The sequence below is a fragment of the Macrosteles quadrilineatus genome, unplaced genomic scaffold (assembly GCF_028750875.1).
Source record: "Macrosteles quadrilineatus isolate MER2022 unplaced genomic scaffold, UCM_ALF_1.0 Scaffold_5__1_contigs__length_97177068, whole genome shotgun sequence".
NCBI classification, from domain to species: domain Eukaryota; kingdom Metazoa; phylum Arthropoda; class Insecta; order Hemiptera; family Cicadellidae; genus Macrosteles; species Macrosteles quadrilineatus.
This window is the reverse complement of record NW_026542598.1, coordinates 27,330,719-27,345,331: the sequence shown is the minus strand read 5'-3', so window position 1 is coordinate 27,345,331 and position 14,613 is coordinate 27,330,719. Positions and strand designations below refer to the sequence as shown.

The 14,613-nt window shown below is 33.8% G+C and overlaps 2 protein-coding genes across 6 annotated transcripts in view; one reads left to right on the top strand and one right to left on the bottom strand.

The window, feature by feature from the left end:
• Positions 1 to 4,705, bottom strand: LOC128994816 (uncharacterized). The gene is made up of 3 exons (XM_054419613.1): positions 4,530 to 4,705; positions 2,477 to 2,607; positions 1 to 1,196 (listed from the first exon to the last, which is right to left on the bottom strand). Exons 1-3 carry the CDS (start codon positions 4,593 to 4,595, stop codon positions 776 to 778), a joined length of 618 nt encoding a protein of 205 aa, XP_054275588.1. The 5' UTR covers positions 4,596 to 4,705; the 3' UTR covers positions 1 to 775.
• Positions 4,706 to 7,488: 2,783 nt separating this feature from the next.
• Positions 7,489 to 14,613, top strand: part of LOC128995281 (SPARC-related modular calcium-binding protein 2) — a 40,066-nt gene continuing 32,941 nt past the window's right edge. For all 5 annotated transcript variants that reach the window (XM_054420246.1, XM_054420247.1, XM_054420245.1 and 2 more), the window contains exon 1: positions 7,489 to 7,606. In XM_054420246.1, the coding sequence (XP_054276221.1) occupies positions 7,526 to 7,606 (81 nt within the window). In that variant the 5' untranslated portion in view covers positions 7,489 to 7,525. The remainder of the gene's footprint in view (positions 7,607 to 14,613) is intronic.

Below are 14,613 nucleotides of genomic sequence, written 5' to 3'. Positions count from 1 at the left end.
TATTATTTATTTTACAATTTTTTCAATTAGTATATTATTTTACATGTGATTTTATTTACAAGGAACAAATGTCGTTCTCGTTCTACGCTGCCATCTGGCTGTCAGTAGGAAGTTTTTCCCTTTGTTACGTACGACAACTCAGTAATACTTTTTATGTGAACTTTGTGTGTTTTATGTGAACTTTTTATGTAGTAGTACTTTTTGTTCAAAAGAAGTTTGTTAATTTTTAAGGGTTTGATACGAGTATTAGTTTGAGGTATCTGACTGTTAGTATTTGATAGTATAGGAAACAATGAACTAGGATCTGGCAGTGATGAAGTTCGTATCTGACTGTTAGTTGATGGTCTGGGAAACATAGTAGTACTGGAACCTGGTAGGGATGTAGTTACAGTTGGTATTGATTTAGTCTATGGTTTCAGTTTAGAGTTTTGTTGGTATTGTTCTGTATATGAATAAAATTGCCACAACATCGATAATGGTATAAAAATTATTTATTATATTACATGTATCATACAAATACTGGAGAAAAATTGCTTTTTAATTCATGCTTTTAAGACAAGTCAATTGTTTCTTAGTTAACGGTGTGGTATTTAAGTTTTTCATTATGTCTGCAGGCTAAGTTTTATTTACAAAACTGTCACAGTAACAGATTCCGCATTCATAATTATCATGCGAGGACTGAAAATTACAAAACAATTGTTTCACCTTCAGATCATACAGATATTTAATCCCCAATATTTATATCATGAGGCAGCAATGCTATTACGAACAAGGTTCAATCTCCAGCAAACAAATTATTAACAGCTTTCAAAACAAATGCCCCATCATCACTCCTAGGTCCGAGAGACAGTTGCACTCTAGGCATATCATCCAGTGGCAGCGCTTTAGAAAGCAAACAAGTTTCACTGTTGAAAGTCCATACACAGTTAAACATAGTTAGAATGACTGGGGGAATTTTGTCTTCAGGTAGTGCTAAGCCGACTAAAAGGTAAGTAGTTAGATTGTAGTAAGTAGCGCAACTTTCGGCTACAAAACACAAAGTGGCACATATTTGAGCCAGCTGATGATCTCTTTCTCTGATGTCTTCAGATAAATACTCTTCTAATTCTTCAACAAGGATCACTCTAGGTGCTGTGTCCCGGAAGGTCAAAACATCTAAAATGCACTTCAGGGCTTCTTCCATACTCTCCAAGTACCTGAAAAATCATACATTATTCTAGGGCAATTCAGAAATTAATCATTTTGGAAGCAGATAAAAGGTTTCTACAGAAAAAATGTTTACTATGCTTTTTAAAGAGCAACTAAAAGTCTTCAAACACATTGAGGCACATATTCAGTGGTGGACGAGCTTTAAAATTCCTCTGGAGTCCACCACCAACAATTTTGGCCACTCGGTGACATCTTGTCATTTAAGCGCTGTGCTACTTTAGTCACTTGGAGCAAGTTTTTCCACTTAAATGAATAAAGGAGAACTTGTGAGCAATTTACCACGTGAGGTCAGACATTGTCATGCAAAAACAAAATGTTGGACATCAACTTTAGTTTGACCATTTTTAACCTATATTCTATAGAAACTTAGAAATGTAATTAATTACGTTGTTTCCATACACTCAACTCACTTGCCATTAATTTCTGAAGGTTTTAGCCCACAAAAACCATGTTACGGACGTCACTTCACAACTGGCAGGATTTTCAATAGCAAAACACTTATACAATTTCAAAAGTGCAACAACGGGCAGTGCAATTCCAGTGTGACAACTAGACTGTCACTGAGGAGGCGAACTCGTCTGTACTTGATAAGGCGCTGCTATCAGACCTTATTTTTACTTTTTGAATAGCCCTTGTATTGTAGCCTACTGATCTAGTAATCACTTAAATTCCAAAGACAGCTACCAAAAATAATTACGGTTGCTTACTGCACCATATTCAAGGAGAAAAGAATATCACCAAAGGCCGCTTAAGTTTTCAGTTACCGAATTTAATTTATTTTATGTTTCTCTAGGCATTTACTATTGTAGTAAAGGCCAACAATAATTTTCTTAGGTAGGCCTATGTTAATAAAGTGGCTGTTGAATCTAAAATTGCTTCGGTGTCGGTGAGTATCCATGTATAAAGCCCAAAGTACCCTGAACTTTTAAGAAAACTACAAGTCACACCCCCATAAACCATATATACTTAAAATGTTCGTCATGAAGTCAAACGGGGTGAAGCCCGTGGGTAACAGCTAGTCTAGTTTAATCATTATTATCCTTTATATTTCCACACACTGGTCCAACTATGATTTATTTTCAAACACAATAATATGTATTTTAGGCTTCAAACTGTTTCATCACAAAATTCTCACGTGAAATAAGTTAATTAAAATGAACCAAAAACAATATATTTTTATATTAACAAAACAATATACATTTTTGTTTAGCGAGTAAATAGGTTACTTATAAAAAACCACTAAAAATACAATACAGTATATACATACATGATTCTTATTTTTGAGAGAACTTCTGATGAAGGTATCTGTGGTCCATGTCCTGTAGAAGGGATGGTTTCAAATTTGGATTTCTTAAGGAATAATACTTTAAAACCTTCCTCAGCCCAATGTACAGCACTCTAAAACATGCTTGATGTGATTATGAGGAACATAAAAATAATAAAATAACTGGTACATTAATTTAATAACATTTTATAAATCGTTTTTTACTTTAATCATTTGCAATATGTGACTGAGCATTAATTTTAGATGTATGAAATGTTGGTCCTAAGGCCCATTTATTAAACAATTACTTAGCATGTTCTTATTAACATGTAACTTAAATTAACTGTCTTGATAGCTGACTATGAATTTAAGATGCTATCTAACAAGAAGGCCGACGTTAGATAGAAAGTTAACGAGAACAAGACCAGAGTTTAGACTGTTTCCTTTTAAAAATATCCTTTTAAAATGCTATCGGCGTAGAAAACACATATAATACCAGTTGTTCCCTTTATTGTGAAAATTAGGTTGTAACCATTTTATTTCATAATCTCCAGAGATAGTACGCTAACCATATTTAGGGACAGGATTGGGATGGTATTTTCTCCGATTTTGCCCAACATAAGCTATCTTTTAGGACAGTTTGTGTATACAAAGTTAGGTATTTATTCCGTATAGGTGCCTCCAAACGAATTGTTAATTTTGATATCTTACTTAATAGTTTTTTACCTCCTGAATCCAAATATACCATTATTTTTCACCGCTGATAAATATTTCTCAAGATATCGCCGTAAAAACATGCTTAACATTACAATAAACAAGATAGGATGGATAACATTTCAAGTGATTCTGTAGTCAAATAACTTAATGTTCTCTATAATAGGAATTTCGTCACATTATGGAGATATAGATGGACTGGTGGACTAATTACTTGTAGTTCTTATTTAGGCATGTCAGGGTGGTAGGTCGTGCTGTATGTGAATTGGTAACTGCATTAAGTGTTTTGAAGTTAGGTTAGATTAGGAAGGTAAAGTTTAGGTTATAATGTATCGAGTTGTTAGTTTATGTTGCCTGCAGACTGTTTTTGTAAAATTAAAATCCAGAAAAAACACTTCAAATTACTATTTCAAAAATGCAAGCATTTTTGAAAAAGTAATTTGAAGTGTTTTTTTCAGGATTTTAATTTTACAAAAATAGTCTGCAGGTAGCATAAACTAACAACTTGATACATTATAACCTAAACTTTAACTTACCTAATCTAACCTACCTTCAAAGGACTTAATGCAGTCACCAATTCACATAAAGCACGACCTATCACCCTGACATACCTTTTCTGACATCAAAAGGAGTTTGCTTACACATTCTAGAGGTTTGGTTAGGTTAGGTTAGGTTAGGTTAGGCCTATGTTAGGTTATGTTAGAATAGCACCATTTTAGTATGTAATTTCTAAACGGCGAAATATAAATCAATAAATCATTAATAAGGATAAAATACCCATAGTACATTCCACTTTTAAATGGCATCCATCCTACCTTGTTTATTGTAATGTTGTATATTATTACGGCGATATCTTGAGAAATATTCATCAGCTGTGAAAAATAATGGTATATTTGGATTCAGGAGGTAAAAAACTATAAAGTAAGATATCAAAATTAAAAATTCGTTTGGAGGCACCTATACGGAATAATTACGCAAAGTTGATAATAGTAGCCTATATTCTTGGGAAATATTACTAGCAACACAAACTTTCTTAAATAGGCTTAGGCCTATGTTGTAAGATAGTAGTAAAATCTGTGCGGAACTGTACTCCAATTGTGAGACAAAAATATGAAGTCATTAAGAATCTACCTACCTACCCCATCCAGTAATCTAAAGAAAGGTCATGGCTCAACCAAACAAGATGGTGACAATGATCTGAACAAATCTCAAGTTAGGTATAGGATACCTGTAAGCCTAAAAATAGATAAGAACCAAACAAATTATGGAACTTATTGTAAAAGAAAATTAATTTCTGTCTGGGTAAGTTAACCAAGTACCAAGGTAACCTATGGTAATTTACCTGGAATAATAAATCCCGCCTTATTAGTTTCGGCAATCCAGTCATAACAATTTTCTTTGACCCCATTCTAATTGGGAAATTAAATTTGTTCAATTGTAAAAAACTTTTAAACTAAAATTGCTTACTTTTATTTGATTAATAAAATAAAACTGATACTGACAAAAAGAGAAGCAGACTACAGAGACAGAGTGACAGACAGGAGACAGACGACAAAGCGACAAAGCTGACAGCGCAGTGAGCACTAGCGGCGGGTTTTCTTACCAATAAGGTAGACTGTTTTTTTGCTTCATGGAGCTGCGTAGACCCTACTGAATGTAGATACACTTGTATTCAGTAGGGTCTGTATATAAAAGTGAATATAATTTATTTTGTTTGATTTAAATTAAAATACCATACATTTATGAATCGTTATAGTAAGCAATATCTTTAGTTAACATTAGCAAATATTGTACATGTTTACTACTACACCAGTTACAGTACTACCATGGTGGATGGAAAATACGTTACTACCTAACGATAAAGGAGTTAATATAAGCGGCAAAAGCAGTATATAGTTGTTTTATACGAAGCTTCTATAACTGCCCAGACAAATGTTTTGTCTATTTATGTTTTACCGGTATCTAGTTTTATTTTCTTGGTTGAACTTGAACCTCATTTGTTGTTGACTTTGTCATATGCATGTACCTTGCAAATTTCGGCAATAAAAAGTTTATGATTTCTGATTTATACAACGTATGTCTTATTCCATCAAAATGTTCACATTTTCTGTTGGTTACTAATTTTTTAACGTTCAATTATAAGCAGGTTTTGTATTTTTTTATATAAATAAAAGTAGGCTTGGATACCCAAAAATACCGGTAATGAACTTTCATTCATTGAATTGAATCCTGTCAGTTGCATCTGCATTCTAAAATGTCATCAAATACATTGAAAATATGAATTCCACTTTTCCAAAAATGGCAGCTAAATATTTCTTATCAAATCCCCAGTATTTTTGGATATTTTTAGAATTTATATGAAATTTTAAGACTGATTTATTCTTGCATTTCCTCTTCAAACTTACTTGTTTAGGAGCTACTACATCATGCAGAATGTACAGAGAATAGTACTTTTTCTTAAATGTAACACACTGTAGCTCCTAAACGATAGAGTATTTTCAGAGAAAATTCTAAGGAAAGAAGTTTTTTAATTAATATATTATTTACATTCTACCAAATCATATAATACCCCCGCCGCAGCAAACCTGCAGACTAAGCAAATTTCCATCTACCTGAGTGGAATTCCACTAAATTATTCCCTTAAAATTGTCTGATTTATTTCCTATTTAAATATAATTAATTTTAATTAGTAGCCTACTTAGGTTTGCTGCTACAGGGAAGAAAATAGCAGTTTTATTAAAATATCAATACCTTAGTATGAAGTAAAAAAAATAATTAAAATATGTCCATAGACAAGCAAGCTACAACAGTTTATTTATTCTCCATAAGAATAACATGGTAATTTTAAATTTACACTTGTTTGGTAATTTTTCCGTAATCGTTAGGCGTATGGTAACGCTTCGCTATACTATTTTTTTTTTTTAGCTCTACAAAATGGTTTAGAAAGAAATTGCGAAATTTTATGTTTTCAGGATGAAAAATGAGAAAACCCCATTTTTATCCCATAAAACCCACTCATAAACCCGTGTTCCCATAGTCCGATCACGCTGATTCGCGAACTCGTTTGAATAAATGTAGGTTTACACGTTTATACCTTAATTTAATCCAAATCGGATCAGACCTACGGTAATAGCTTATTCCCTATATGGGAAATTCGCTAAAAACAGGGTTTCCGATGTTTTCGTAAGAAAATTTAATGCTAGCCGCCATATTGGAAAATGGTGGAAATTTTTTAAAAAGTCGAGTTTATATTTTTAAGAAAATATAGATGCCACGCAAGCTGGTGAAATGCCTAGGGTGACACAAACATCTTACCTACTCAAGAACTACAGTATACAGAAACAAAGGTACAGTATGTTGCTATCCTGGTTGTTACAATTTATTTCTTTTGCACACTGCATATCATGCTCAGTCGTGTTGCCTTCTCATTGTTTTTTCTTACAATAGTTTAAAACTTGTTATTCTTGCTTTTGTTCGTATTTATCTTATGTTGCTTTATGCTTTGTCTTTTTACTGTTACGTAACCTAGTTCTTGTTTTAAGCCATTTAAACAATCTGTATTCATAGATAACAGTAATAATCGTCCTGTAATCCAGCTACTAGGAGGTAAAACGAATTGTGGATATTTATAGAGATGAACTGTGGATGTGATACTTCCTGGTGTGGATTAACGTCCGCATTAGTGAGTACTACAGCAACTATCCGCAGTACTATCCTGATAATTAGACCAATTCGTTGATACCAAGGCAAGAATGTGGTTCGGATTCCACTGTAAACTGTAGGTCCCTTAGTTGCCATTAGCTATTTGGGCTATTTATTAACAGCTGTATCTTAAAGGAATATGTCGGCCTTAATATCATAACAGTGTACCGGTCCGTACAACCACAACGCTAGTCACTTTTGTTTAGGCCGGCCAAAAATATTAATTTTCAATGTTACGTATAAATATAAATGTTTTGTGTGTTTTGGGCTCGTATGTATAGCCTACATATGAACTTCGACAATGGCCAATGTTATCAACAGTAGTTTAACAAGACAGAAGATTTGACAATGGGGCTGTTTGCCCCGAAACTATAGTCATCGTAAAAGACGACTTGGATTGAAGATAAGGTATTTAACTTATTATTATTAGTACTCTTTCCAGGAGGCAAAGCATGGATAAACTATAGTTCGTGCAGAACACCACGGGATTTTTATGGGCAGTGCGGGATAATGAGGGATTTCTATCCGGGTGAGGGATTTTTTCTCCTTGGGTGGAAGCAGTGCCACCAACCGACACCTTCGCGCCGTTAGTCAGTTGGGCGCTAGTCCCGGCCGCGAACAATGTTGTGAGTAGTGATGAGTGTCAAAATGTGCGGCTTGACTACGCTCCTCGGCGTGTGTGTCCTGCTACAGCTGGCGACCTCGGTGCATTCTAAGGTAAAGAACATCAAATACAATACAAATTGAGAAAAAATCGCCCGAAAATAAATTACCAACACGAAAATATAGTTGAAACGCAGCGGTTTGTTTTGTTGCACTTACACAAACACAACAATGGAGTATTTATTAACGAAACAAAAAAGTGGTAAAAATATGTCACTAAAATGAAATACTAAAACAACATTACATTTTCCAAAATTAATAACTGTATTGTTATTTACAGTGCTGGTTGTTTACTTACAGTGGTTTTTATTTGGGTAGATAGCCTACAATATAAAATATTTTTAACTTACTAATTTAAAAGAATTTAAAAAAAAATTTGTTTTGTAAAGACAACACAAAATTACTGCTCTTGTAACTTATTTTCAGTCAATTAGAGAATCTATTGTGTGTTTTGTTTTATAAACAAACAAGGCAGGTTATTTAAATTACAATGTTGAACAATTAAAAAGGTTTCCTGATCGATCTTAAGACAAGTCAGTCGCTTTTTGATGGCTCGAAACTGGACCCAGCTGTCCCTAATCATTTGGCTGTTAAAAGGATCCTGGCTAACTAGGGTGGTCTGCCGTTACACTTTAGACGCATTTAAATGAGCGAAGCATTATTTAAAGATTGTCAATGGCTAAAACAGCTAACAACCTACAATATGTTCCCTTTCAACAGATTCACCGTTTGTTTGCCCGATATTTTTTAAGTTCTAAAGAATGACAAATTTATCTAATAGTTCATTTATTTAGTTAAGAATAAGAATAAGAATTGATAAAAGCCTGACCATTTGCTTATGTACTTTGTAAATGCGCATAGCGGGATGTACTCATGCAATTATTGTTCTACAATCGTCAGGTCAGTTAATTCGTTCGGGACACTTGACACATCCATATTATTTAACGCCGTGAATTTAGTTGCATTTGAACGACAACGCGAACAAATCGGTGATTGGTTTGAAGCCGTTAGTTGTTGGCGATGATAGTTAGTGCAAGTGTAAAATTTTAGTGCATCTAATTCATGTTGGAATTGATTAGCTAACTGCCTATCATTATCAGCTTCTTCCGCCACTGCTTCATCTGGTTCTTCTTGTTCACGACGCCACTCTCTTACAATATTTGCATTATTGGTGCGACGACCAATATTACGACGTGGCCTTTGAGGCATGTTCAAAACAAATATAGCAAAACTGTTACTTCCATTGATAAACTGTTACATTCCAACTTTAACCTAGGATGAAAGTAAACATTGAAATGTAAACAAAACAGTTACAAACAATTAACATATGTTTATCTTATTTAAATGAAACGAGATAAACCCATATGTCAAAAACCCAATATAATTTTTCTTTCAACTTACATTAAAATAACAAGCGAAATTGCGTGACCCTTAAAATAAAATCCAGAAGGAAATTTGCAAATATTTTTACCTAAACATTGTTCTCAGTATTCTTTAGCTGTTGACCACATTTCATATCAATTGGTCAAGCCATTACATTCTGATGCTCTTACAAAGAAGTTACAAAGTGAGGGAAAGTGAGCTTCGCTCAATGAAACAGCTGTTTTTGGTAGGTCTAACAAAGCTACACAGATCATCTCACTCCATTCTACACTCATTCTTCACAATTTTTTTTTTTTTTTTGCTAAAATACGCACCTAGGTGACGTCTCCATCTCAATTGATGATGATAATGGATCATAATGAGAATGAAAAACATTTTAAAACCATACAATGAGTATATTGCTTCGAGATTTTTCCCAAATTATTAATTTTTCTTATTCCACTACGATAATTATTCTTTAACTATGCAATTCTTTTCTAAAGAATTACCTTTTTGATAGAACTTAATTTCAATTACACAAATTAAAAGACACATGATCAAGACTATTTTCTCTAACAAATGCATGTTATATCTGTTAGAAATTCACTTGGGTTCGCACAGTAAAAAAATTAAACACTGCGAGTAAAGTCAAAAAACTGCTCGAGAGAATTTTACATATTGCATGTTAATTTGGAGACGAGCGATTTCTATTCGTTTCCAACGTTTTGATTGACTACACTTAAATTGGTGTGATTTCTAAAGAGTCATTTGGACAGGAGAAAATTCTACTGTATTACTTTAATATAACTACCTACTGAGTTGAGGAGATATACACTTTGTATGCCTATCTTAAAGTTATTAATGTTATTTTTTAATGTTATTAATGTCATTGCTGTCTTATTTAAAACAATCATATTTCAATGATCATCAAATATATATTACGTTTTTGTCAAAATCGTCGTCAAACCTTTGTATAGACGACAAAAATGCAAAATAACCTTTGTACTGACGATTGTAATTGTTGTGTATGCATACCATTGTACCAATTCAAAAAGGTTAAAAATAAATTACATAATATTTACAATCCACATTTGTTTGGGGGACGGTGCAACTCCTGGCCTTGATACGCTTTGACGTTTTACGCATGGTGGAAATCGACATAGCCCCATAAAAACTACTACTTAGTCCAAAATCAACATTATTTGGGATCGAACCAGCTGCCTTCATGTTCCAAGGCGAGCGCATTCCGCATTGTTTATAACGTAACCACTCAGTCTCGTATTCCATTCCTAGGACTCGGACCACCATAAAGAGTGCCAAGAACCAAGAACCACATGTGTTCATGGAACAGTTACTTCACAGCAGAATATTGCCGCAACATCGCCATGCATTGACATGTTAGCTGGGATAACTGCATTGAAAATACACAGTTAAAATATATAGCTTTTCCAATTCAATGTGTATCTTTTACTCACTCCCGTGATAGAAAGTATGGAAATGGAAAGTATTGTTTTCGTCAACATTTTTTAGATTGAGTTTTGGATGGAAATGTCCATTCAGGATCCCCTTGACCACAGAAAACGTACTAAGTACGTTTTCTGTGCCTTGACCCGAAAAGTGTCTTTCGAAGTCATGCCTTTGTGGATGTATACAGAGCTAGACAGACTAATAACTGTGGTATTTTGATGAAATTTTGTGTGTGGCTACTAATCTATGTATTCCCATTATGTTTTCATATAAAAAAATAATGTGGAATTTGTATGTGGATTTCCTTATTAAACCCCATAAAATAACGCAAACATCCGATAAAAATAAAAACTGTTCAAGCAATTTTGATTACAATGTAGTATATTTTAGTTGTTTTAACTCTAAACAAAATGGTACAACCCCCAATGCTGTAGAAATTATACCTCAAAAGCTATCGCATTTTTTTTATTTTACCCATAAATATCATTGTACTCCCACCGCTTACCCATGCATATAAGGGTTGTTGACAAACTAATGGGAAAAAGTATGTGTCATTTGGCTGATTTCGTCTATTTTACTCAGTTGTACACAATAATTTTAAAGACAAAATAATATTATTTGCAGTTCAAAAGAATTTGTAATTCCAATAAGTCCGAAGAGGATCAAATTAGAACAGTTCCAGTGGGCGGGCATTAATTGCGCTCACTGAACTGAGTTAGGTAGTCGGGTATTCCTGAATTGCGCCAACTATTCCAGGGGACCACCCAATACGATCATTAACTGCACCAAGTGGTGGCCCTCTTTGACTGTATAATTGAGTAGGTTAGATTAGGTTAGGATAGGTTAGGTTAGGATAACACGTAAACAAGGACATTCCTTCTGCTGGCAACTCACCCCTACCTGGCTTGACCTTGGCGCAACTAAGGAACATTGTTTGGGACCCTTCAACTCTTCGAGGGCTTAGCGCAGTTAAGGAACTCTTGGGCGCAATTAATGAGTGACCGTTCCAGTAGACTCATCTCACTTCTAAAACTTAACGTGTTTGAGGTTTTTGATGGTATAACTTTTGATTTCGTTAGCGAGAAAACTCTGTAAACTATATTCCTGACTTTTGACTTTTTGATTTAAAACTTTGAATTTCCGGTTACAAATTGTATAGGTTTAGTACATTTATGTAAAATCTAAAAGTCTTTGAATTTAAATTGTTTACAAAATTCAAGGACTTGTTCGCTAAATCGCTTTTCAAAAAAACATTCACTAAGCAGACGGCTTCCCGCTTGAATCCTTATCAAAGACGGTTGCTTTTTGAATGTTCGAAACTTTACCCAGCTGTCCTTGATCATTGGGCTTTAAAACGATCATGGCTAAAAAAAAAACAGCTGATCTTAGTCAGGAACAAAGCTGTCAACTAATTTATTCAACCAATATCATTCATACGCACCATGGTATTATCTCGGTGTTGTAAAAATATATCAAATTGAATACCTTTTGAGGTTTCAAGGGAAATCGCCAAACTAAACCTACATGTACTTCAATATGTGTTTTGGAAATTGGAATAAGAGGGCCTGTGTATTCCTTTGATGGTACCAACACGTAAATCTTTTCGGGCGCAGGCCGAAAGCCACGAATGTTTATCTCTATAAGCTGGGGGGACGTAAGCCACGACAATTAGCGAGGGGTTGAGAAGTTTTAATCCTGGGAACGAAAGCCACGACGGCAGGTCAGGTAGTTGGGAGGGGCGAGGGAGAAACGGGAATCTTTCACATGAACATGACAATTATAATATGCAGGGATGGACGCAAATATTTTGCTAAAGCTGTTTGATGATGTCTCAACGGATTTCAAATACAGCCGTAAGAGCTAAAAATAATGAGGGAGCAGTCAAATGAAACCCTATATTCCATGTATATTATGACTGTTAATCACTTTGCTGTTTTAGTTTCATTTCCTGTAGAATCAATATCAAATATGTAAATAGATAAATTTGTATGTATTGGTAAAACTGTTTTCGATCCAATATGAACAATATTCATTCTAAACTTAAGTGTAGGGTTTTTACACGTACTTATGTGTACGAATAATTTACATGATCGGCCATAGGCTGAGGAATATTGACGAAAACCTTTATCGTATAACTTCCCACTTTGTCGTTTATAACAGCTTATTTTTACTCGGAATAAAAATTTTACTTTAGACCCGCAACGCATGTGGTATAAATATCCGTGTTTTTGCTTTAGTATGACGAAAACCCCTTATTGTATTGAGTATTATGGAAGATAATATGCTTATTTAACGATAAAAGTTACACATAAAACTTAAGTTATACAAGGTTTTACGTCGGGACGGAAGTCCATTACATGTTTAGTTTTACATGTTGTAATGTTGAATGCAGTGATGTGGTGTATCTTCAATCACTCTTTTTTGTTAAACAATAACGGTGACTATTGTCGATATTTAATTTCAAAAATCCAAACAATTACATTTATTCGTATGTATTATAAATAACTTTAAAAACTCCGTCAATATTTTTTATGGTTGATTCTTCGTTCTATATTAGTATAGTAGCAGATCAGTTATCAAGCTTGTCTTTATGTTAAATACTTACATTCATTCCTTAATATGGATACCTTTGTCGTATTTTCTCTAACTTTTACAACTTTGTAATGTAATAAAAAGAAATTTATAAATACACAAATATTTTTAATGGTCTTATCCTTTTATTAATATTTATTTTATGATTATTACACATAAATTCATTACCAACCGATCCAATATACCAACTTAGATGCGGCGAATATGGTATAAATATGGCATAACATTGTTTGGGTTAAAGTCTTATACATTACTGTACTTGTTTTAAAGAACCAGCACCATACGGGCATGTAATATTTTACAGAACATATAGGGCACACAGCTGATTTCTGGCTTGGGGTAAGGTATTTTGGAATTAGTCATTTGAATGCTGCGTAACCCTACTAGTAACATTCCTCATATTTGGGATATCATGGCAGTTATGAATTTTAGATATTATTTTGAGGCATGGTACCTGTCTTCTCCAATTACTAAGATTATTTATTCAAGAAAATGTCAAGAAGAAGGTGCTCAAGAAAAAAGATCAGAATTTGTTTATAAGTGTAATCCCGTTCATTCCTACTTATAGCCTAATAAAAATGCAAATTCTTGGAATTGCTGTTGAATAAGTTGCTGTTTAATAGGAGTTCATGTATTGTGTCAACTATACGCGCTTGAACGATATTACAAAATTTGTTTAGGTTTTTGTTGAGAAATGTAATGCATGACATCAAGTTTTAATAACACCTTTTACTGGTAATTTGAGGAGAACCTGCAACTGTTTAGGGCCTCTGAGGGTTATAAGTACCACAATAAAACATCATGCACGGTGTTTATGTAAGTTAAATTTGCATATAACTTTTTAATAAAGATATTGTAGAACTGACTGTAGCCTTCTATTTAAAAATTATGTCTAAACGTGTAAACCTAAGTTATACATCAGCAATAGTATTCTAGCAACAAACATGATTTTAAGATATTTTCAGAGTGAACAGTCAGAAGATCCTGGTGGTTAATTCTCCCTTAGTTGAACTTCAGTAATCGTCCGTCACACATTAATAACGAATTTCGTTGAGTAAATATGAATAGATTTAATACATATTTGGACTCTGAGGACATTAAATCGAAAAAGTAAAACTGTTTAGGGTTTACCGTACTATCTACGGTAATAGCCTTATCCCTAGTTATTATTTGCTTGAAATTAATTATTATATTTGTAAGAGAGAACAAATATATTACACTAACGATAACTAGACAGTAGAATAAAATATGTAACAAACACTAGTAGAGCTCAAAGGTCTACTTCTAACCTTTATAGCACGGCGGATTCAGATTGGACTGACGAACTTGCTTGATTGAGATACATAAGTAAAACAGGGAGCTTAAATTTCCCGTTCTCCCTGTGAGCTGCCACCCTGACCTGACAGCAGTCGTGGCTTACGTCCCCAGGATTAAAACCTTTTCGACCCTTCACTAATTGTCGTGGCTTTCGTTCCCCAGCTTATAGCCATAAACATTCGTGGCTTTCGGGATGCAGCCATGTTTTCTAATCAAGAAGATATTACTGACGAGTTAAAAAATCGATTACATCAGAGTCAGTTTTAAAATTGGAAAAACAAAATCGTAAAGTGTGATGTAAATGTGGTAAAATGACTGGCTTT

Bases quoted from the DNA above. Each gene is read 5' to 3' on its own strand.
- LOC128994816 (XM_054419613.1), bottom strand. From the start codon at position 4,595: ATGGGGTCAAAGAAAATTGTTATGACTGGATTGCCGAAACTAATAAGG. The intron at 2,608-4,529 runs GTAAATTACCAT...AGCATGTTTTAG, and splicing joins GGCGGGATTTATTATTCCAG to AGTGCTGTACATTGGGCTGA. The intron at 1,197-2,476 runs GTATGTATATAC...ATGATTTTTCAG, and splicing joins CTCTCAAAAATAAGAATCAT to GTACTTGGAGAGTATGGAAG.